This window comes from Cyprinus carpio, chromosome A17 (genome assembly GCF_018340385.1).
Source record: "Cyprinus carpio isolate SPL01 chromosome A17, ASM1834038v1, whole genome shotgun sequence".
Lineage (NCBI taxonomy): Eukaryota > Metazoa > Chordata > Actinopteri > Cypriniformes > Cyprinidae > Cyprinus > Cyprinus carpio.
The window spans coordinates 20160585-20177612 of record NC_056588.1 but is presented as its reverse complement, the minus strand read 5'-3'; the positions used below and the strand labels follow the sequence as shown (position 1 = coordinate 20177612).

General features: G+C 37.7%; 1 protein-coding gene and 1 long non-coding RNA gene across 5 annotated transcripts; one reads left to right on the top strand and one right to left on the bottom strand.

The window, feature by feature from the left end:
- Positions 1-96: 96 nt before the first annotated feature.
- On the bottom strand, positions 97-2900 carry LOC122134308. Of its 3 annotated transcripts, none has more exons than XR_006162179.1 (4): positions 2640-2900; positions 1424-1510; positions 569-1213; positions 97-176 (listed from the first exon to the last, which is right to left on the bottom strand). It is a non-coding gene; the product is annotated as an uncharacterized LOC122134308 (long non-coding RNA). The 3 variants fall into 3 exon arrangements; XR_006162177.1 differs by lacking the exon at positions 2640-2900 and adding an exon at positions 1650-1793; XR_006162178.1 differs by lacking the exon at positions 2640-2900 and adding an exon at positions 1650-1793 and having other exon boundaries at positions 569-747.
- Positions 2901-3328: 428 nt separating this feature from the next.
- On the top strand, positions 3329-15346 carry LOC109107236 (lateral signaling target protein 2 homolog). 2 transcript variants are annotated; one of them, XM_042774363.1, is made up of 15 exons: positions 3329-3678; positions 6051-6191; positions 6648-6785; positions 7001-7203; positions 7781-7870; positions 8072-8161; positions 8272-8373; positions 8803-10230; positions 10442-10534; positions 12187-12350; positions 12669-12785; positions 12890-12991; positions 13683-13786; positions 14133-14195; positions 15141-15346. In XM_042774363.1, the coding sequence occupies exons 1-15, from the start codon at positions 3640-3642 to the stop codon at positions 15285-15287; spliced, it is 3021 nt and encodes a 1006-aa protein (XP_042630297.1). In that variant the 5' UTR covers positions 3329-3639; the 3' UTR covers positions 15288-15346. The 2 variants fall into 2 exon arrangements, with proteins under 2 accessions (XP_042630297.1, XP_042630296.1); XM_042774362.1 differs by having other exon boundaries at positions 10439-10534.
- The last annotated feature ends 1682 nt before the right edge of the window (positions 15347-17028 follow it).

Sequence of the window (17028 nt, the reverse complement as noted above, 5' to 3'; positions counted from 1 at the left end):
AACCACCATGAGGTAAAGTCAGAACAGAAATTAATGTAATAATTACGACAAAATTAAAAGCAGTTTGCTTCCTAGTATCTCTGTGTTTGGGCTTACTAAAGCTTTTGTTGATTACTCTGCTTCATCTCATCCAGAATCTCTGGTTCCTTTGGAGTTCTGTGAGTGGTGGCTGGTACCTGAGGAAGGAGGCAAGCAAATGCCACAATCAGCATAATTTTACCATCTAAAATGAATAATGTCATAACACAGTGGTTCTCTGCCTTTTTGATTCAACGGCCCACCTTCTCCAAAGCAATATTAGAAAGCCACTCCTCATATTTCTGCTGTAATTATGACAAAGCAGCTTGTTTTAATGTTTTAATGAATAGAAACTGAGAGCATATATTACATTTATTAACCATTATTAGTCATTTATGAATCTTTTGACCTTTTCCCAAACAACCAATTATTCAATAATAAAATGTTGATTGAATGAAATGAGTTAGGTGTTTTTTCAACAGATTAAAAAAAAAAGACTGACTCATAAAACACATACTCCATTATTTTAAGTATTTATTTTAATACTTACTGGCTTGAACTTGTCCTTCCGTGGAATGACTTCAGGAGCAGGGAGCGGGCGAGCTTTGGGCTGGGTCAGATCAAATTTCCTGGGCTTAGTGTTTTTCCTGGGAGATTTTTTTGGGCAGATTTCCTCCGCTCATTTTTTTGCCAAGCTGATCTAACAGCACCTCAATCTCACTGCACTGTCTGATAAGAAGAATAAAGAATAAATAACAGAAATAAAAAGCCTGAAAAGATTGTGTAGAGCAGAGTCTATTAGTTACATGTTAGTTCTGGCATCAGGAAACACTGAGCCACACCTTTTTCAAGCCTCCAGCTAGAATTCATACTCTCATTAATAATTGAATGATTACGAAAAGCATCCACCTAATTAATACACCTATTTCAATTGATGACATACAGATACTTATAAATAATTCAGGATATGTATTTATTTTTTGATAGTGTGATTTAATGCAACACCAGCCTGTAAGGTAACATCGCCTGAAGGTATCAAGTGCGCATCACACTGTCAAATAACGTGATATTCTCACTAATAAACACTCTTTCTTGTTTATTATTAGCATTTTACAATGGCAGCATCATAGATGTGACTCCATTCTCTCTGGATGTGTGCTGTGAGGTTGCTGATGTTGAAGAAAAAACTCAGGAACTGAGGTACCGGACAGAAAGCAAAGAATGGGTAAATGTATAATACGATGTTGAAATATCAGTACTTTATACTCAGTTACTATTCAAGTTCACTGTAAATTACATTTTAATTCTGTTTTTCTAGATGCATAAACTGGTCCATAATGATAAACTGGTCCATAAAAAAGTGCACATAAAGGATTTGTGTGTATAGTACATGTGTTTTGCTTACTTTGTGCATGTTTGAGATGTCTAGTAATTCTACTGAAATGCTCCAGGCCAAGATCATCACGACAGAACATGGCGAGATAAAAGACGACTGAGAAAACCAAACACAAGACAAAATCAGATCTGTTACCTTTCTGAATGTCTGAATCTAAATTAACTTTATAGCAAAAACAAACAGTACTTGGGTTATAGTAATATTACCATCAGTAGTATTAACAAAATTAATTTACCAATGAACAGGTTTCGATCCACGCTGAATAATTTTTTTCCATGGTGATTGTAAAAGATGTTGAACACAACATCCAAAAGCTTTTTGTGCATGTTACATCCATACAAAGTATCAATAATAAACTTCTGGTCAGCAGAGGACCGATTCTAAAAGACATGAGACTATGATTATTATGTGTCCCTATAGTGAAGATCAGTGTAATTAAAACAGTAATTAATTACTAGCTACTAAATACATCTTCATATACTAACTACTACTAACTATTACTGTTCTAACTACTCTCTCTAAATATTGCATTACGCATTACTAATTACTTTCTAACGAGTTGCTGAACAGTACATGGATAGACATGAAACTGCTCTTTCAACTCTTTCAAATAGGCCTAAATAATACAAATATAATATTGCATAAATGAATCTTGAACTGATCAAAGTATTTAAAGGGGGAATGTTAAATTAAAGACAACTATTTCAACATTAATTGTTACATTTTGATGTTAAATCCACTATTGTTTTATACAGAACTGTGGCGGATTGCATAAACTGCTTAGACTAGTTTTAAAAAGTTAATCATCTCATTTATTTTCTTCAAGACTGGTCAAAACAGTTACAGTAAGGTAGACTGGTCTAATGTGAATCCAAAAAGTAAGACTGATTAGCCCTTGCTAACTGTTAGCTGATCAGACAAGTCTGTAAGACACAACATTGTGTCTATGTTTATGCAACCGGCCCCAGTTCTATAGTCTGCAACATCAGAAGCAACTGTAATTAAATTAAATCAATCCCTTACTTTACTTTTTCAAGGGGAATTATTTTAAAAGTAATTTTAAAAAGTAAAAAAAAAAGTTAATAATGCAATAAATAAAAAACAACCAACACAATACAACAAACACAAGATAATAAACACATGAATATAAACATGTATATGGAGGAGAATATACCTATATGTATATGTATATGGAGGAGAATAGACCTGTGTTAGAAAAGAATACCTTAAGATCCTTGGCATATCCTCTGTAAAACTGTCAATGCATTGTTTGTCCTCCTGAAAGTCGTCCAGGAGTTCTTTATAGTTCATTCTCGCTGGATTTTTCTCAGCCAAATTAAATATACTTTCGGATCAATAGATAGCAGTCCGATAATGTGGATTATTTTTACTTAGCTTACCTGATTCAGAGCATTTCAATAAAATTGGTCAGAGTGTTTAACTTTTTTGTCTTGAACAGGTTTAGGGAGGTTGATAATGTCCTGTTAAAAACTGATCTATCCGGACCATCCGGCCACTGATCTAAATATACGTTGCCTGGCAACAGCGAGGCGGTCCGTCCATCCGGCAGATACAGTGTTTTGTTGTTGCCTGGCAACAGCGAGGCGGTCCGTCTATTCCGATTCCCTTTGTTCTCTTTTGTCCAAAAATGAAACATTTAGTGAAAAACATAATATTAATGATAATAATAATTAATTTAAATAGCATTTCAGTAACGTGAAGTGATTTAAAAAAAAAGAAAGTTAAATAAATGTGTAAAAATAATTAAAATAATATTGTGTAGACATATATAATTAAGAAATATTATTTTTCCTTTGTTTATGTAAAAAAAAAGGACGGTTAATAAAAACAACTGTACTAGATCGTTTAGAAATAAAAACCGCGGAGTGTTTGGCAACACTAGTGTAATCAGTCAAGCAGCGCCACTTCCGCAGTCCGAGTCCGAGCGAGCGCGAGCTCAAGAGCTTAGTCATGAGCAGCCCGTGTGTTCGGGGACAAAGGCAACGGCTCGGCTGCTGGATATAAGGGCAGAGTCCGAGCCCGTGATTAGCTAACAGTGGATTAACACAGCCTGTGTCAGTTTTTTGGCCTCTACTTAAAACTGTCAGCGCGGCTTTGTTAAAGAGCAGGCGCTAGCTTAGCTCGCTAGCTGTGTGTTTGTGTGCGGGTTTAAAGGTCCGGTTCGGGTTTGGTACGGAGCTTTCGGTAAACTGGCGAGGTGACCAATGATGAATCGCTTCCGAAAGTGGCTTTATAAGCCAAAGGTAAGCTTGCCATTAGTTCAATTAAAAAAAAAAAAAAAAACTCAACATGTAGCTTTATTATCAAATGAATGTGTTTCAAAACATAGCGAGCTGTCTAGTTAGACAGCACTCGGGGTATCATATGATGTGGGCGTCTTGCCTACACAGCTTTTTGGGTCGTTGTATAAAAAACAAGCTCTCTAACAGCTATTCTGGCCTCACATGATGCGAGCTCCCTACCTAGACAGCATTTTGAGCGTCATACAATGTGAGTTGCCTACCTTAACAGCGATTTTGGACATCATATGCCAACATTTTCTTGTAGGTAGAATCTTCACTACGTTTTGAAACACAGTCCTTTACTGTTTATTCAGATGATTTTGTCCCTTTATAATGAATGGGCTTGTGCACAGCTGTGTGGTACGCTGGCAGCTATTTAATCATATTCTTTGTTAAAGTGTGCAGTATGAAAGCATATATTAGTACATTAGGATTTTCTCAGGTGTGTTTCTATGCGCTGTGTTTGGTCTTTGCTGAAGCCCTTTGTGTAGCCCCAAACTTTTTTGCTATCAGCAATTTGTGTTTTACACATCTAAAACCACATTTCACTGTAGCTCACAATGTGTTTAGTGGTGAAAGATTAATGCAGTGCACACTTTGGGCAGCTGATGCAGTTGTTCTTTGTGACCGTTTTGTTTTCAACTGATGTTTAATGCATTAAAGACTTTCTGTGAGAAATTAAGGCCACTTTTCAGAACATTTTTGGTAATGTCTTAAAAAGTCTGAATAGTCTTCCAACAGGATGTTAGAGCAGAAAAGAGTTATCCCTTAAGATATGCAAACGCTCGTTGTCAGAGAAGCCTTGGCCCACGGGTGCAGTTCTACCTCGACGACTGTGACTCACTTGGATACGTTCTTCACAAACATGCCTGTTGTTGTCATCAGGAATTAACTGCAGTGTCTGACACTTACTAAAATTAGCAGATTTGTAGTGTACAAAATGAGAAAAGATTGGTTTTTGATAAATGATTTAATATGTTTGGTTGATGCTTAGGAAAGTGTGTCACTGTTAGTGCATTACTTGACCCAGGTCCTCCTTATCAATGTTGCCTTAATTTTACAACTGTGCTATAACCATAAACCTACACAGACATCATTTTCATCCCTTTGAAGTCCGTTTGAATTTCACAACCCAAATAGTCGCCCAGAGTAAAAATATATATGTGCTTAATTGTTCTATGGGGATTTGGAGTCTCAAGTGGTTTGCTTTCTCCTGTGTTGATCTCATAGGACTGACCTGTGTTTTTAATTGTTGTACAGTTTTGCTTGGAAAAAAACACAAAAACAAATCCAAAACATACTGGACAATAATACAAAAACAAATCCTAGGCTTGCATTTAAAACAGACCCCTGGGCTGGGGAGATTTTGAAAAACAACACAGAGAATAACACCCTATTAAAAAAAAACAAACTACCCTGGTAAAAAACCACAGTAACCACATCACAACAAAATCTTAACTATCCACAGCACCCTAAAATCTTTTTGGAGATTTTGCACTGGCATGTATTATAAAAATAAACCGAAGCATTCAAAAATGGGAAAATATTGACAATCTAAGAATATATTTTTTTATGATCACCAAAGCTGTGTCTCTTCGATCAAAAACACAGTGAAAACCGTAATAATGTGGAATATTATTATAATCTTATTATTAGAAAAATATTATTATAAGCTCTGAGATGACTGAGCAGCGATGATGACAACCCATCAGATGAACCAACATACAAAACGACCAAATTTTACTGTATGTTTGATTGCAACACATAATCATAGCTGTTAATTGTCTTCTCCATTTATTTGAAAACATGTCATTAACTGACTGCATGATTTTTACTGTACATTTCTGCCACATGGACATGGAAACGGTGATGCCTTTTTTCTAGATCCTTTGATGAATAGAAAGTCCAAGAGTAATTTCTTTAAAAAAATAAATAAGAATGACACTGATCCCAAACCTTTCGGCAGTAGTGTGTGTAAGCTCTTGAAATTTGAAGCTCCAGTCTATGATGCAATTCATTGAAGATGTTCCCTGTCGAGTGCCCACTGAAGCAGAAGGGGTCCAAAGGTCTAAATCCTCTTTAATCCAGTGCTGACATCTATAGCTACACTCGTTTAGTGTCTAACATACTCTTCTGATATGTGAATGGCTGTTGTTGCAACAACTTATGCCTCTTTTAATAATAATATGTTTGCATACAGCGCCAGACACCCCTCTTATTACAGGACTGATATGTGCCTACTTTAGCACTAGATTGTTTGATCATCTGGTGCTTGATTAGATCATTCCGAGCATTTGTTTATATTTGATTTTTTTATTTTTTTTTTCATACAGAGGTCAGATCCACAGCTGCTGGCCCAGTTCTACTATGCAGATGAAGAGCTGAACCAAGTGGCCACTGAGCTGGACAGTCTGGACGGCAGGAAGGACCCTCAGAGGTGTACACTGCTGGTCAACCAGTTCCGCTCCTGCCAGGTTAACCAGTTCACTCCACTTATGCTCTTACAGTAGAGAGCTTAGTTTGGTTTGGCCAGTTTGAGCAGCAGTTGTTTGTTTTTCATTCTGGAATCTTTAAGAATGAGCCTTTTGAATATATTTTAAAATATAATATTTCTTTGATGGACTCATACTTGAGTCTTTAGTCACGCAATCTTTCAGAAATTGTTTGCTGATTTAGTGCTCAAGAAATGTCTTATTATCACTATTAAAAACAATTGTGCTGTTTAATGTATTTGTGTAAACTGTGACACTTTTTTGCATTCTTCATAAAAAAAAAACAAAAAAACAAAATAAAAAAAAAAATTTTTTTAAATTCAAAACCTTAACTTTAACTTTTAAAAAATTTAATGCATTATTGACCTGTCTCACTTAAACCCTTAAAAGTGAATGTTCTAACACTGCGTGTTGTGTATCTTCTCAATATTTGTATAGGACAATGTTTTAAACATCATAAATCAGATCATGGATGAGTGCATACCTGAAGACCGAGCCAACAGAGACTTCTGTGTGAAGTTCCCAGAAGAGATCCGCCATGACAACCTCGCCGGGCAGCTGTGGTTTGGAGCAGAGGTAGTGAGCACTAACTACTTACCTTTAGAAAGAGGCATCTTCCATAGAGATATTTCTTGTTAACTTTCAAAAGAACTTATTGATGATAAAGAACTTTACTGAAAAACCGTATTCCATTGCAATATTTTACCAACAGTGTATCATAGCTGTCACTTGAGTAACAGGGTGTAACCCGTTAGAAGCAGTGATGATATTATCATCACTCCTCTCTCCAGTGCCTGGCAGCAGGATCGATCATTATGAATCGTGAAATCGAGAGCATGGCCATGAGACCACTAGCTAAAGACCTCACCCGTAGCCTGGAGGAAGTACGCAACATCACACGAGACCAAGCGCTGCGAGATCTCAACAACTACACAGACCGCTTGAAGGAGGTGCTACGTCAGTTTGACAGCCTCTTCGCTGAGTTTGAGCTCAGGTACCTTAAAATGCTGTTTTGATTTTTGCATCCGCTTATGCGACCTGGACCACAAAACCAGTCTTACGTCTCTGGGGTATATTTGTAGCAATAACCAAAAATACATTGTATGGGTCAAAATTATTGATTTTTCTTTTATGCCAAAAATCATTAGGATATTAAGTAAAGATCATGTCCATGAAGATATTTTGTAAATTTCCTACCGTAAATATATTAAAACTTAATTTTGCTTAGTAATATGCATTGCTAAGAATTCATTTGGACAACTTCAAAGGTGATTTTCTCAATATTTCGATTTTTTTTGCACCCTCAGATTCCAGATTTTCAAAGAGTTCTAACAAAGCCAAATATAATCAGAATGATACAAACAATACATTAATGGAAAGTTAATAAAATCAAAAACTGACACTTTAGACTGGTTTTGTGGTCCAGGGTCACATATAATCATGATGATGCCTAGGGTGCATTCATGGACAGTTCATAAATCATTACAAGATACCTTTACACCAGCAGATTTTTAAAACAAAATGTGGTGTTTATATAATCATATAATGGATCTGTCTGTTTCCTATTGTAGCTACGTGTCAGCCATGGTGCCTGTGAAGTCTCCTAAAGAGTATTACATCCAGCAGGAGGTGATTGTGCTCTTCTGTGAGACAGTTGAGAGGTGAATATTCAGATCTTGGACAGGGTGTTGCCTGCTACATCCCTATACAATACACATGGTGATATGATGCATTGCGATATTAATTGGAAAGATACGTGAAAAGAATTATGATCAGTATAATTTAGTAGCACCATGTATTTATTTACTTTTTTTTTTTTTATGTATTATTAATAAGCAAATGTCTTGTTTTCCCATCTCAAGGGCCCTAAAGCTTGAGTATCTTACACAAGACATGATAGATGACTACGAACCAGCTCTCATGTTTACAATCCCTAGACTTGCCATTGTTTGGTAAGTGATGTGTCATCTCTTTTTTTCATGTCATCCACCTTTAAAATGATAATTTCATGTATAAGTCATACTTTTTTAATGGTATCTTTTGTTATGTTTTGTCTTATTAGTGGACTTGTTATCTACTCTGAAGGGCCTCTTAACCTTGACCGCAAACCAGAGGACATGTCTGAACTCTTCCGGCCTTTCCGTACTTTGCTGAGAAAAATAAGGTATGGTTAGTGTTCACAGTAGTCATTCTGATTTGGTCATCTGATGCAGGTGTAGCCAGAGGTTATTCAGTGAGACTTTGTGAACTCACATGCATCAGTGACTGCTTCGGTCAAATCTGTGGTTTGGTTTGCTTTGATTGCGTGATATTATGTAGTCAATGATGTATTGAAGGCTTACAGCATGTCTACACCACACCACAACAGCTCTGAACGGTCCGTTTGTAGCGCAGATGTGTGGAGTATGTCAGAAATAGAGTTGATGCCTGAGTTTATTTGTACATCACTGGATTATTGTCTCTCTTTAATTGTATGGATTTATAATATCTGCATCAGCACTGAGATTTAAAATTCAAGCCCTATTAACTTTTAAAGTAGCAACTGAAGAAAATGTTAGATTTGTGAATCATATAATTGTGTTCTTCCTGGCAGGGACCTGCTGCAGACTTTAACGGAAGAAGAGCTCATGACGCTGGAGCGCAGCCTCTGCATCTCCCAGGACGGAGAATTCCCTGCAGGCTCCAGTAGGCCGTCGACCAATGACCCAGCTGCTTCCACTGGCCCTGAGAGCCATCTAGAGACACTGGAACAGGATGATGGAGTTGAGGAGGTGGTGGATCTCACACTTTGTGTAGCTCAGGAAGATGATTCTGCATGGAAGGAGGATGAGGAGAGAAAGGGGCAGCCCGAGTCCCGTGAGTGTGAAGAGGAGGAGGCCACAGATGCAGACTTGGCTTGCTCCATGCAGTATGATGAAGAAGAGATAGAGCAACTTAATATGATGGTGCATCAAGTGGGGGACGAAATGTCTACGCTGCTTTCCCCTCCAAGTCAGAGTCAGTCTCCAGCCCATCGGCCACGGCCCTATAGAGGAAGTAGTCTCGAAGGTTCCAGTGCCGCCTCCAGCACTCAAGCGTCTCCGCGGAGAGTCCCGGGATCATACCACGATGATGATAGAGTGTTCTTTATGGACGACCTGGAGTCTGGTGTAACTAGCGAGCTGTGCCACGGGCAACTTCCTCTTCCTACTGTATGCCTCAGATCCCCAGAGCACAGTAGACCCGGCCTGTTGACTGACTCCTCGTGTAACGGTTGGTTGACAATCTGTCAGTCAAGCGATGACAACAATATGGTTTGCCAACTCCAATCAGCCGAGTCCATGGGGGACTCCGAAAGGTCCCCTGTGGTGAATGGCTGGGAAGGGTCACAGGAGGAGGACAGCGTACAGACTGCGGAAGAAATCGCCAGTCGGACCGGTGGAATGAAGTTGTCTGCCACTGTTATATTCAACCCTCATTCCCCAAGCTTGACCGACTTGGCCGTCGTCGTACCTCATTCAGCCAGCATTCCGGAATCCGGTGAGGGCGGGGCTTTAGTTGCCACTCAGTGCCTACTTAACTCCTGCGTGTGCTGCACTGGCGGATGCGTGGACAACCACGAGGATGCCATGGAGCCTGCTGGACGGGGCATGACGCTGGGGTTTGAGAAGCACAAGCTCACCATTACGAGCTCTGTCATTCAATCAGCAGTAGCTGCTGGCAGCCCAGGGAAGGGAAATGGACATTTATCTCTCACTCTGCCCCCTTCTCAGGGCCACCTCACCCCTTCTGTACCACACGGCTCTGTGCAGAACCAAGTGAGAGAAGACGAAGGCAGTCAGGAATTTTCCCACTATCCGTGCTGTGAGAAATGCACCCCAGGGGTTCTTCTGACTCAGGATAGAGGCTCGGGACAAGGGGAGGGAGGACCTAGTTGCACCCATCAGGACACGGGATGCCCGACGCAACCTAAAACTATAGTTAAAGGGAGATCGGAAGGTTTTGGAAAACAGCCAAAGGAAGATAACAGAAAGAACTCTAGGTTTGTTTACTTGTGTGTGAAATTGAATTTTTAATGACATGATTCAGGTTTTCTTTGATTTTGAAAATGTTTTGTTTGTTGCCTTTTTTTTGTATATATTAGTTGATTTCATTATGAAGGTTATCAATCTTTTTGGTTCTCATATTTCATTTTCATCTGTTGCCCCCCATTTTTTTTTGTTTTGTTTTTTTGTTGCAATGGTCCGCAGCAGTTCTCAGGAGTCCCCCCTCAGTTCTGTCCCCAGCAGTGACATTGACGGTGTTTCTATCACTACATGCAGTTTGTCAAGTTCATACACACCCAGGTAAACATGTCTAACTTTTGGCTAATAGGTTGAAGTAAGATATGTGAGCACTGTTACTATAGAGCGCTGTAGGGATGATATACTGTTGTAGTCCAACCTGGAAGTTAGCATAACCTTGGTTCCCTGTGCAAAACAAACAACCTACAAAGGTTTGCAGTTATTGTATGTTTGTTCATCAAGAGAAAGTTTACAACTGAACACAAGGATTATGAATTTTGAAGCCTAAGTACAATTGCTTTACAAAAGTTAGACTACAATATACACCATGGTCACATGACTTAAATGTCATTCTGAGTTTACCTGTTCAACGTGATGGAGTTTAATGTCTTTTTCCAGGCATGTAATAGCTTTAAAAAAAAATCACGAGTGAGGTGTTAAATATATCTCTTATGTTATAGATAAAGTGAAAATATCCTGAGTGCGTGTTAATACAGACATATTTCAGGCATTTAACCAAAATACCTTTCATAAAAAACCCATTGTCTTCTGCACAGTGGAACAGGAAGCGCAAAAACGCTAATTTACTTCTGGGTTTTATGACTCATACATAAACCACTCTATAGATTGTTTAGTTTTCGATGCTAGCTAAGGCTTAGAAGTTTGTGATTTTGGTTTTCCCCCATCTGCCATCGGTAGTCCCACTGAAAAGCCAATGGTCCTATTTTGGGCTGATTGAGCTGTTCGAACAAACACAGCTATGTTTTATTAGCTCACATCACTGCTTTTCACCGTAGGTAGTAGAGTGTGACTGATTACATGTATGACTTAAATGCAGCATTAGTTTTTCAGGAGATTTGTTCTTTTGACAATTGAAATAGCAGCGCTATAAGAATAACCTTCCAGAACATCTCGTTGCACATAGCAATGTCCTGGCTATCACCCAGAAGATCCTAGCAACTGCGTTAAACTCGCATGCATAATGACATCTTAGCATCCATACTACAACACCTTGACAAACACTACTTTTGCAGAGGGAAAAAAATTAGCATGTATACGTTTTTCAGAACATTTATTTTAACATCAGTGTGAATGATCAAATCCTAAAATTTGCTCTGTGGTTCCAGCAAGCTCTTGCACAAATCCTGTAGTGTTCCCTCAACCATAGGGTCACACTTTCTGGATTAACTTGATTATGTGAAATTCTCTCTTGAGGAAGGCCAGCAGTTTCAACCAGGAAATGATCATTTTTCAGAGATTGAACACAAGACAATTATATCTTAGAACAGATTTACTTTTTTATTACTCTTAATAGAAGTGACAGAAGCTGTCACTGCACTCTCAGAAAAAAAGGGACAGAAGCTGTCACTGGGGTGGTACCTTTTCAAAAGGCACAGCTTTGTACCTAAAGAGTCCATATTGGTACCTTAAAGGTACAAAAGTGCACCTTTTAAAACGGTACCATCCCAGTGACAGCTTCTGTACCTTTTTTTCTGAGAGTGTGGGGCGGTACCTTTTCAAAAGGTACACTTTTGTACCTTTTACGTATCAATATATTAGACTTTAGGTACTAATTTGTATCTTTTAAGGTACCAATATGGACTCTTTAGGTACAAAGGTGTGCCTTTTGAAAAGGTACCGCCCCAGTGACAGCTTCTGACCCTTTTTTAGTGTATTATTAAATTTAATTTTAACCTAGTAATCTTCTCTTTCAGTCCTGTCAGTAGCCTGACAACCAGCTCGGACATGTCTGAGGATCTGGATCATCAGGAGATTCAAGTGGCTTTGCAAGCTGCCAAACTCGCTGCTCACAACAAAATTCGCTCACGTTTCCATAGCAGTAGTGACCTCATCCATCGCCTTTTTGTCTGCATATCAGGTGTGTTACCTAACGATGTGTGGGATTTAGAGTCTGATGAAGGCTTTGCGATGCTTTGTAAAGCCTTGTTTAAATGGCAAAACCGCTTTTCTACTAAAGTAAAAATCTAAATGAATCATTAAATACACAGTGTGTTTATTTTGTTTGCATTTGTCAGACTTTTTTTTTTTATGAGATCCAGTCTTATAATTTACATCCTGTGATATTGTTTAACATGTAACATTTCAGTATTGCCTACTAAGTGCACTGTAAATCTGACTATAAAATGTCTAACTAGCTCTGTAAAACGAACAATACTTGTCTTTAAAATATCTGAAGGTGTGGCTGATCAGTTGCAAACTAACTATGCGAGTGACCTGCGAAGCATCTTAAAGACTCTGTTTGAGGTCATGGCTACAAAATCCGACCAAGGGGACACTGAGAAGCCCAAGAAAGGTTTGTGAGGCACACTTCTGAAAGATACAGATACCATAACGGCATGTTTTATCGCCCGATGTCAGACATCATTAGTTTAATATGCTGTTTGTTATGCACCTCAGGTCCATGTCTGGGCAGTGCTGTACTGGAGGACTGTGCTCTCTGTCAAGAGACCATCTCTTCATCAGAGCTCGCTGCTAAAGCCCGAGAGGGTCACTTTGAAGGTTAGTTCAGAAAAAAAAAAAAAAAAAAAAGCTTTTTATTTTGATATACATAATATACCAAAACCTTGGCTGCATCTGAAATCACACTTTCTCTGACTTGGCACTTTTTTGAACAAGGAATGTACTTTTTGACTATTAAAAACTGTGTTCTATATAGTATGAATGTATGTAGGTTACCCATCTTTTATGAATCTTTGTATGCGCATTTCAGATTCTCACCACATGTAGTTGGTCATCCGGGTACTTTTCGCCTACTGTTTTTTGAAGCTGTGAATTCGAACATACTGATTATTACTAGATTTCTATATACTCTATAAGTAGGCATATTTAGATTAAGCCCTAGTGAGCTGCCTAACTAGACTTTAAAGCATCCTGTTCTTGCTCTAAATACACAATCAAACAGGTTTGACTATTCCAGTAATTTCTTTGAGAAAAAAATCCTAATGAGATTGTGGGCTTTCAAACAAGAGAATCAGCAAACTCAAAGTCAGTAGAAATGTTTATGGGAAATATAGAATGACGCTCTTAGGATGCTGCTTTAGAGGGCATCTTCCTGTGTTGCCATGGTGCTAGGTTTTAGAGCATTGCTAATATGTAATGCTGTAAGAAGATAAATGGCCACTGCTTCAACACCTGACTGACCTTTCTTCATTTTTGTAACCCCTTTCTCTGTTCTTTTTTTCAACATCAGACCCTCCTGAATGGGTACCAGATGAGGCCTGCAATTCCTGCATTGCATGTAAAGCGCCATTTACAGTCATCAGAAGGAAACATCACTGCAGGAGCTGTGGAAAGGTCAGAATAGGGTGCAGTTGTTTCCAGGCATAAAAATCTCATTCATTTTCTCCATAGAGAAACCAGTTCTTTCAAGATATAGATATATTTATTTTAAAAAAGTGTGTGTGTATATATTTCAGCTTTTTGTAATAATGTTAGAATGTTTAATTTTTTAATAGTGTGTATATAAATAGAGAGCGAGAGAGAGCTTATCAGCGGCTCTTAAATAGGCAGACGTTTCAGGTTTTAAAGTAATTAGTCTCCACCCCCATCCAGTTGGCAGTTACTTATAAAAAAAAAAAAAAAGAGGAAGAAAACAAGAAAAACATGATTCCAATCCTAATGAGATGATGTTTTTTTGCAGATCTTCTGTTCCCGCTGCTCATCACACTCAGCCCCGTTGCCTAGATATGGTCAGATGAAACCGGTGAGAGTTTGCACTCACTGCTACATGTTCCACGTAACGCCTTTCTACAGCGACAGGACTGGTATCTGACCACAGCGCTCTCACCACACACACACACACACAGACATAAGCACATTACCATGAGTTTCACTGAGATTTCATCGGGAACATGCGTGCACATCATTTTCATCATCATAATGTAAATATGAACACTAAATGCAATCACTTCAAAGCGAAAGAAACCGCCTTGACCACGGAACAAAGTGAGAAGGACTGAAATTGCCTCAAGCACATAAAGGAAGTACCCCATCGCTATGGGAGCCAAAGTATTTATTTAGGGCTTTGCTTTTAAATAATGAGCTTAATTACAAATAAGCATGGAACAAGCGGGCGATTCTGTAAAACAGAGCTGCACCCGAAAAAATACAGCTTGTTAATAGGATTTTGTCTGCCAGTAATTGTGGCTTTATTAGCACCGGAGGTTCTATGGGCTCAGTTTTCTAGAGTGAATGTAAACTGTGAGCACATTATTAATATGAGAATAACAAAACTGTGACACATATGAAGACAATAATACTAACACTAACTGCACCATCAGTGACACCTTTGTGGCACAATATAGCACAGATGTTATTTTTTTTTTCCAAATGTTTTTTAGACAATAATGCTGCTTTCTGTAAAACAGAGAAGTGATATTTGGGGATTAGATGAATGGCCAAAAATACGTGTGTGTGTGTGTGTTTATATATATATATATTATATATATATATATATATATATATATATATATATATATAATAATATATATATATATATATATATATATATAAGTTTGAAAATGGATTTAATGTATCTTCCAAAAAGAGAAGATTCTCTCATATTCCTCATGCAAATGAATGTGCAACATTTGGATGTTCTTTGTTTTCTGTAACTAATACTGAACTGTAAAGTAATTGCCTTTTACAGCAGTTTGGGAGCCTTCTGCTTCTCCCTCTGGTACGAAAGAACACTTTAAAGCCCCTACCTCATCCCTGTTTACCCCCACACGGTTCCGTCCCGTTACAGTATGCCTACACTACCGTCTCAGTCAGCCCTGACTGTCTGCTACACTAAGAGGCAGATGCCTTTCTTTGTCTTTTTCACACTCTCTCTATATATATATATATATATATAGTGATATATATATACCATATACTATATGTTATATATATATGTATGTATATATATATATATCATAATCAAAAAAAAACCACTACTTTCTGTCTGTAACTGTATGTATAATGGCAAATCTCATGAAACCTGTCAAGAATATGACATCTGGGTCATATTCTAAAAAAGATTCTATTGATGTTTCATAAAGAAAATTAAGCCAATTTGACAATTTTTGCATTAATATTAGGATAATTGAGCATCCTCTCCCGAATCTCATTATTTTACTGTGTAAAAATAAATATTTATATTTTATTTTAAATTGTGAAGTATTTTACAAGTATTTGTACATCACAGTATACTTCTGTTGAATTTAATTTATGCTATTTTAATTAAAAAATATATCAGCCTGAAATAGGCTTCATTTTCTTTATGCAAAATACATTTCTTTTTATTTCCTATTGAATTTGGGGTGAACATTTACCAATGAAAGATGCTGTTCTGTTGGTTTCAGATCTCAGTATAAGAAAAAAAGCTTTAGTTTTGTTCAGTTTTTTAAACCTCAGTCTTTGGTTCAAGGTTAACTGCAAAACATCTGCTTCTGTAACCTCGTCACCTCGTCATCATATAGATGCACTAGGTTTTGCAGTCAAGATGGTCTGAAACTGAGAATATTGATATTGTGCTGCAAAACAGTTTTGACCAAAACACTTCACCTGTAATGGAACGAAATGACAAACACTACTGGCTAGTATGAAATGCACTTTTTATGGCGAATAGAGGAGCATTTGAAATGAGTTACAGCTGGCACATTTCATGATTTATCATGTGTAATGATCTCGAGTCATTTCACAGTAACATTAAACTTGAACCTTGCACCTGATTTCAGATTTTAACTACAGACAGAATTGTTTCTTGAGATCTTACATCAGTGTTATTAAACATTCTCAATAGATACTTTATAAGATACTGTTTTCCAACACTAAAAATCTGATTGACACTGAAATAGTAATTTAGCCTTCTTAATCAGTTCAGAACACATTCCTTTTTGCCAAAGTTGTTATTGTAAATCCTTGGCACCACATAGAACGGGTTTTTTTTTTTTAGAAAGGAAAAGGTCTAATATGTTTGCATGCATCTTATGAAGCGGCATTGACCGGTTCTAGCAATATTGTAGGCTCCATCACACTTGAGGCAGTTTGATACTGCTGGTTGATGGTTAATACTTGACCTCTTTTTGACCTCGTTTGAATCATTCGTATTTTTCAAACCTGTCCTCACATCTTCTTTTGCTCTCTCACCACACTGCTGCATTTACAGGACATTCACCACAATGTCTGCAGATACACAGCTTTAAACAAGATATTTGCATTATACAGAATCAAAGGTTTATGTTGATGAATGGCAGGGTACAGCTAGATTTTGTTCAAATATGTCACTTTGCCATACTTCCGTGTTACTTTATATATTTATTTTTGTCAATATTAAGGTAATTTGATTATCTCCAGATTTACCACAGTTACTTGTTATAATAAGACTGAAGAGGACTTCTTGATTGCTTTGCCTTTGCTCACCTGTAGTCAGCTGAACTGATTCTATACCATCAGTATTGGGATAGACGGCTACACCTGACACTGAAAATACTGCAGATATAGCTTTAGGATTAGATAGTGATGTATACAGATTTGCATCGCTGTTTAGCGGT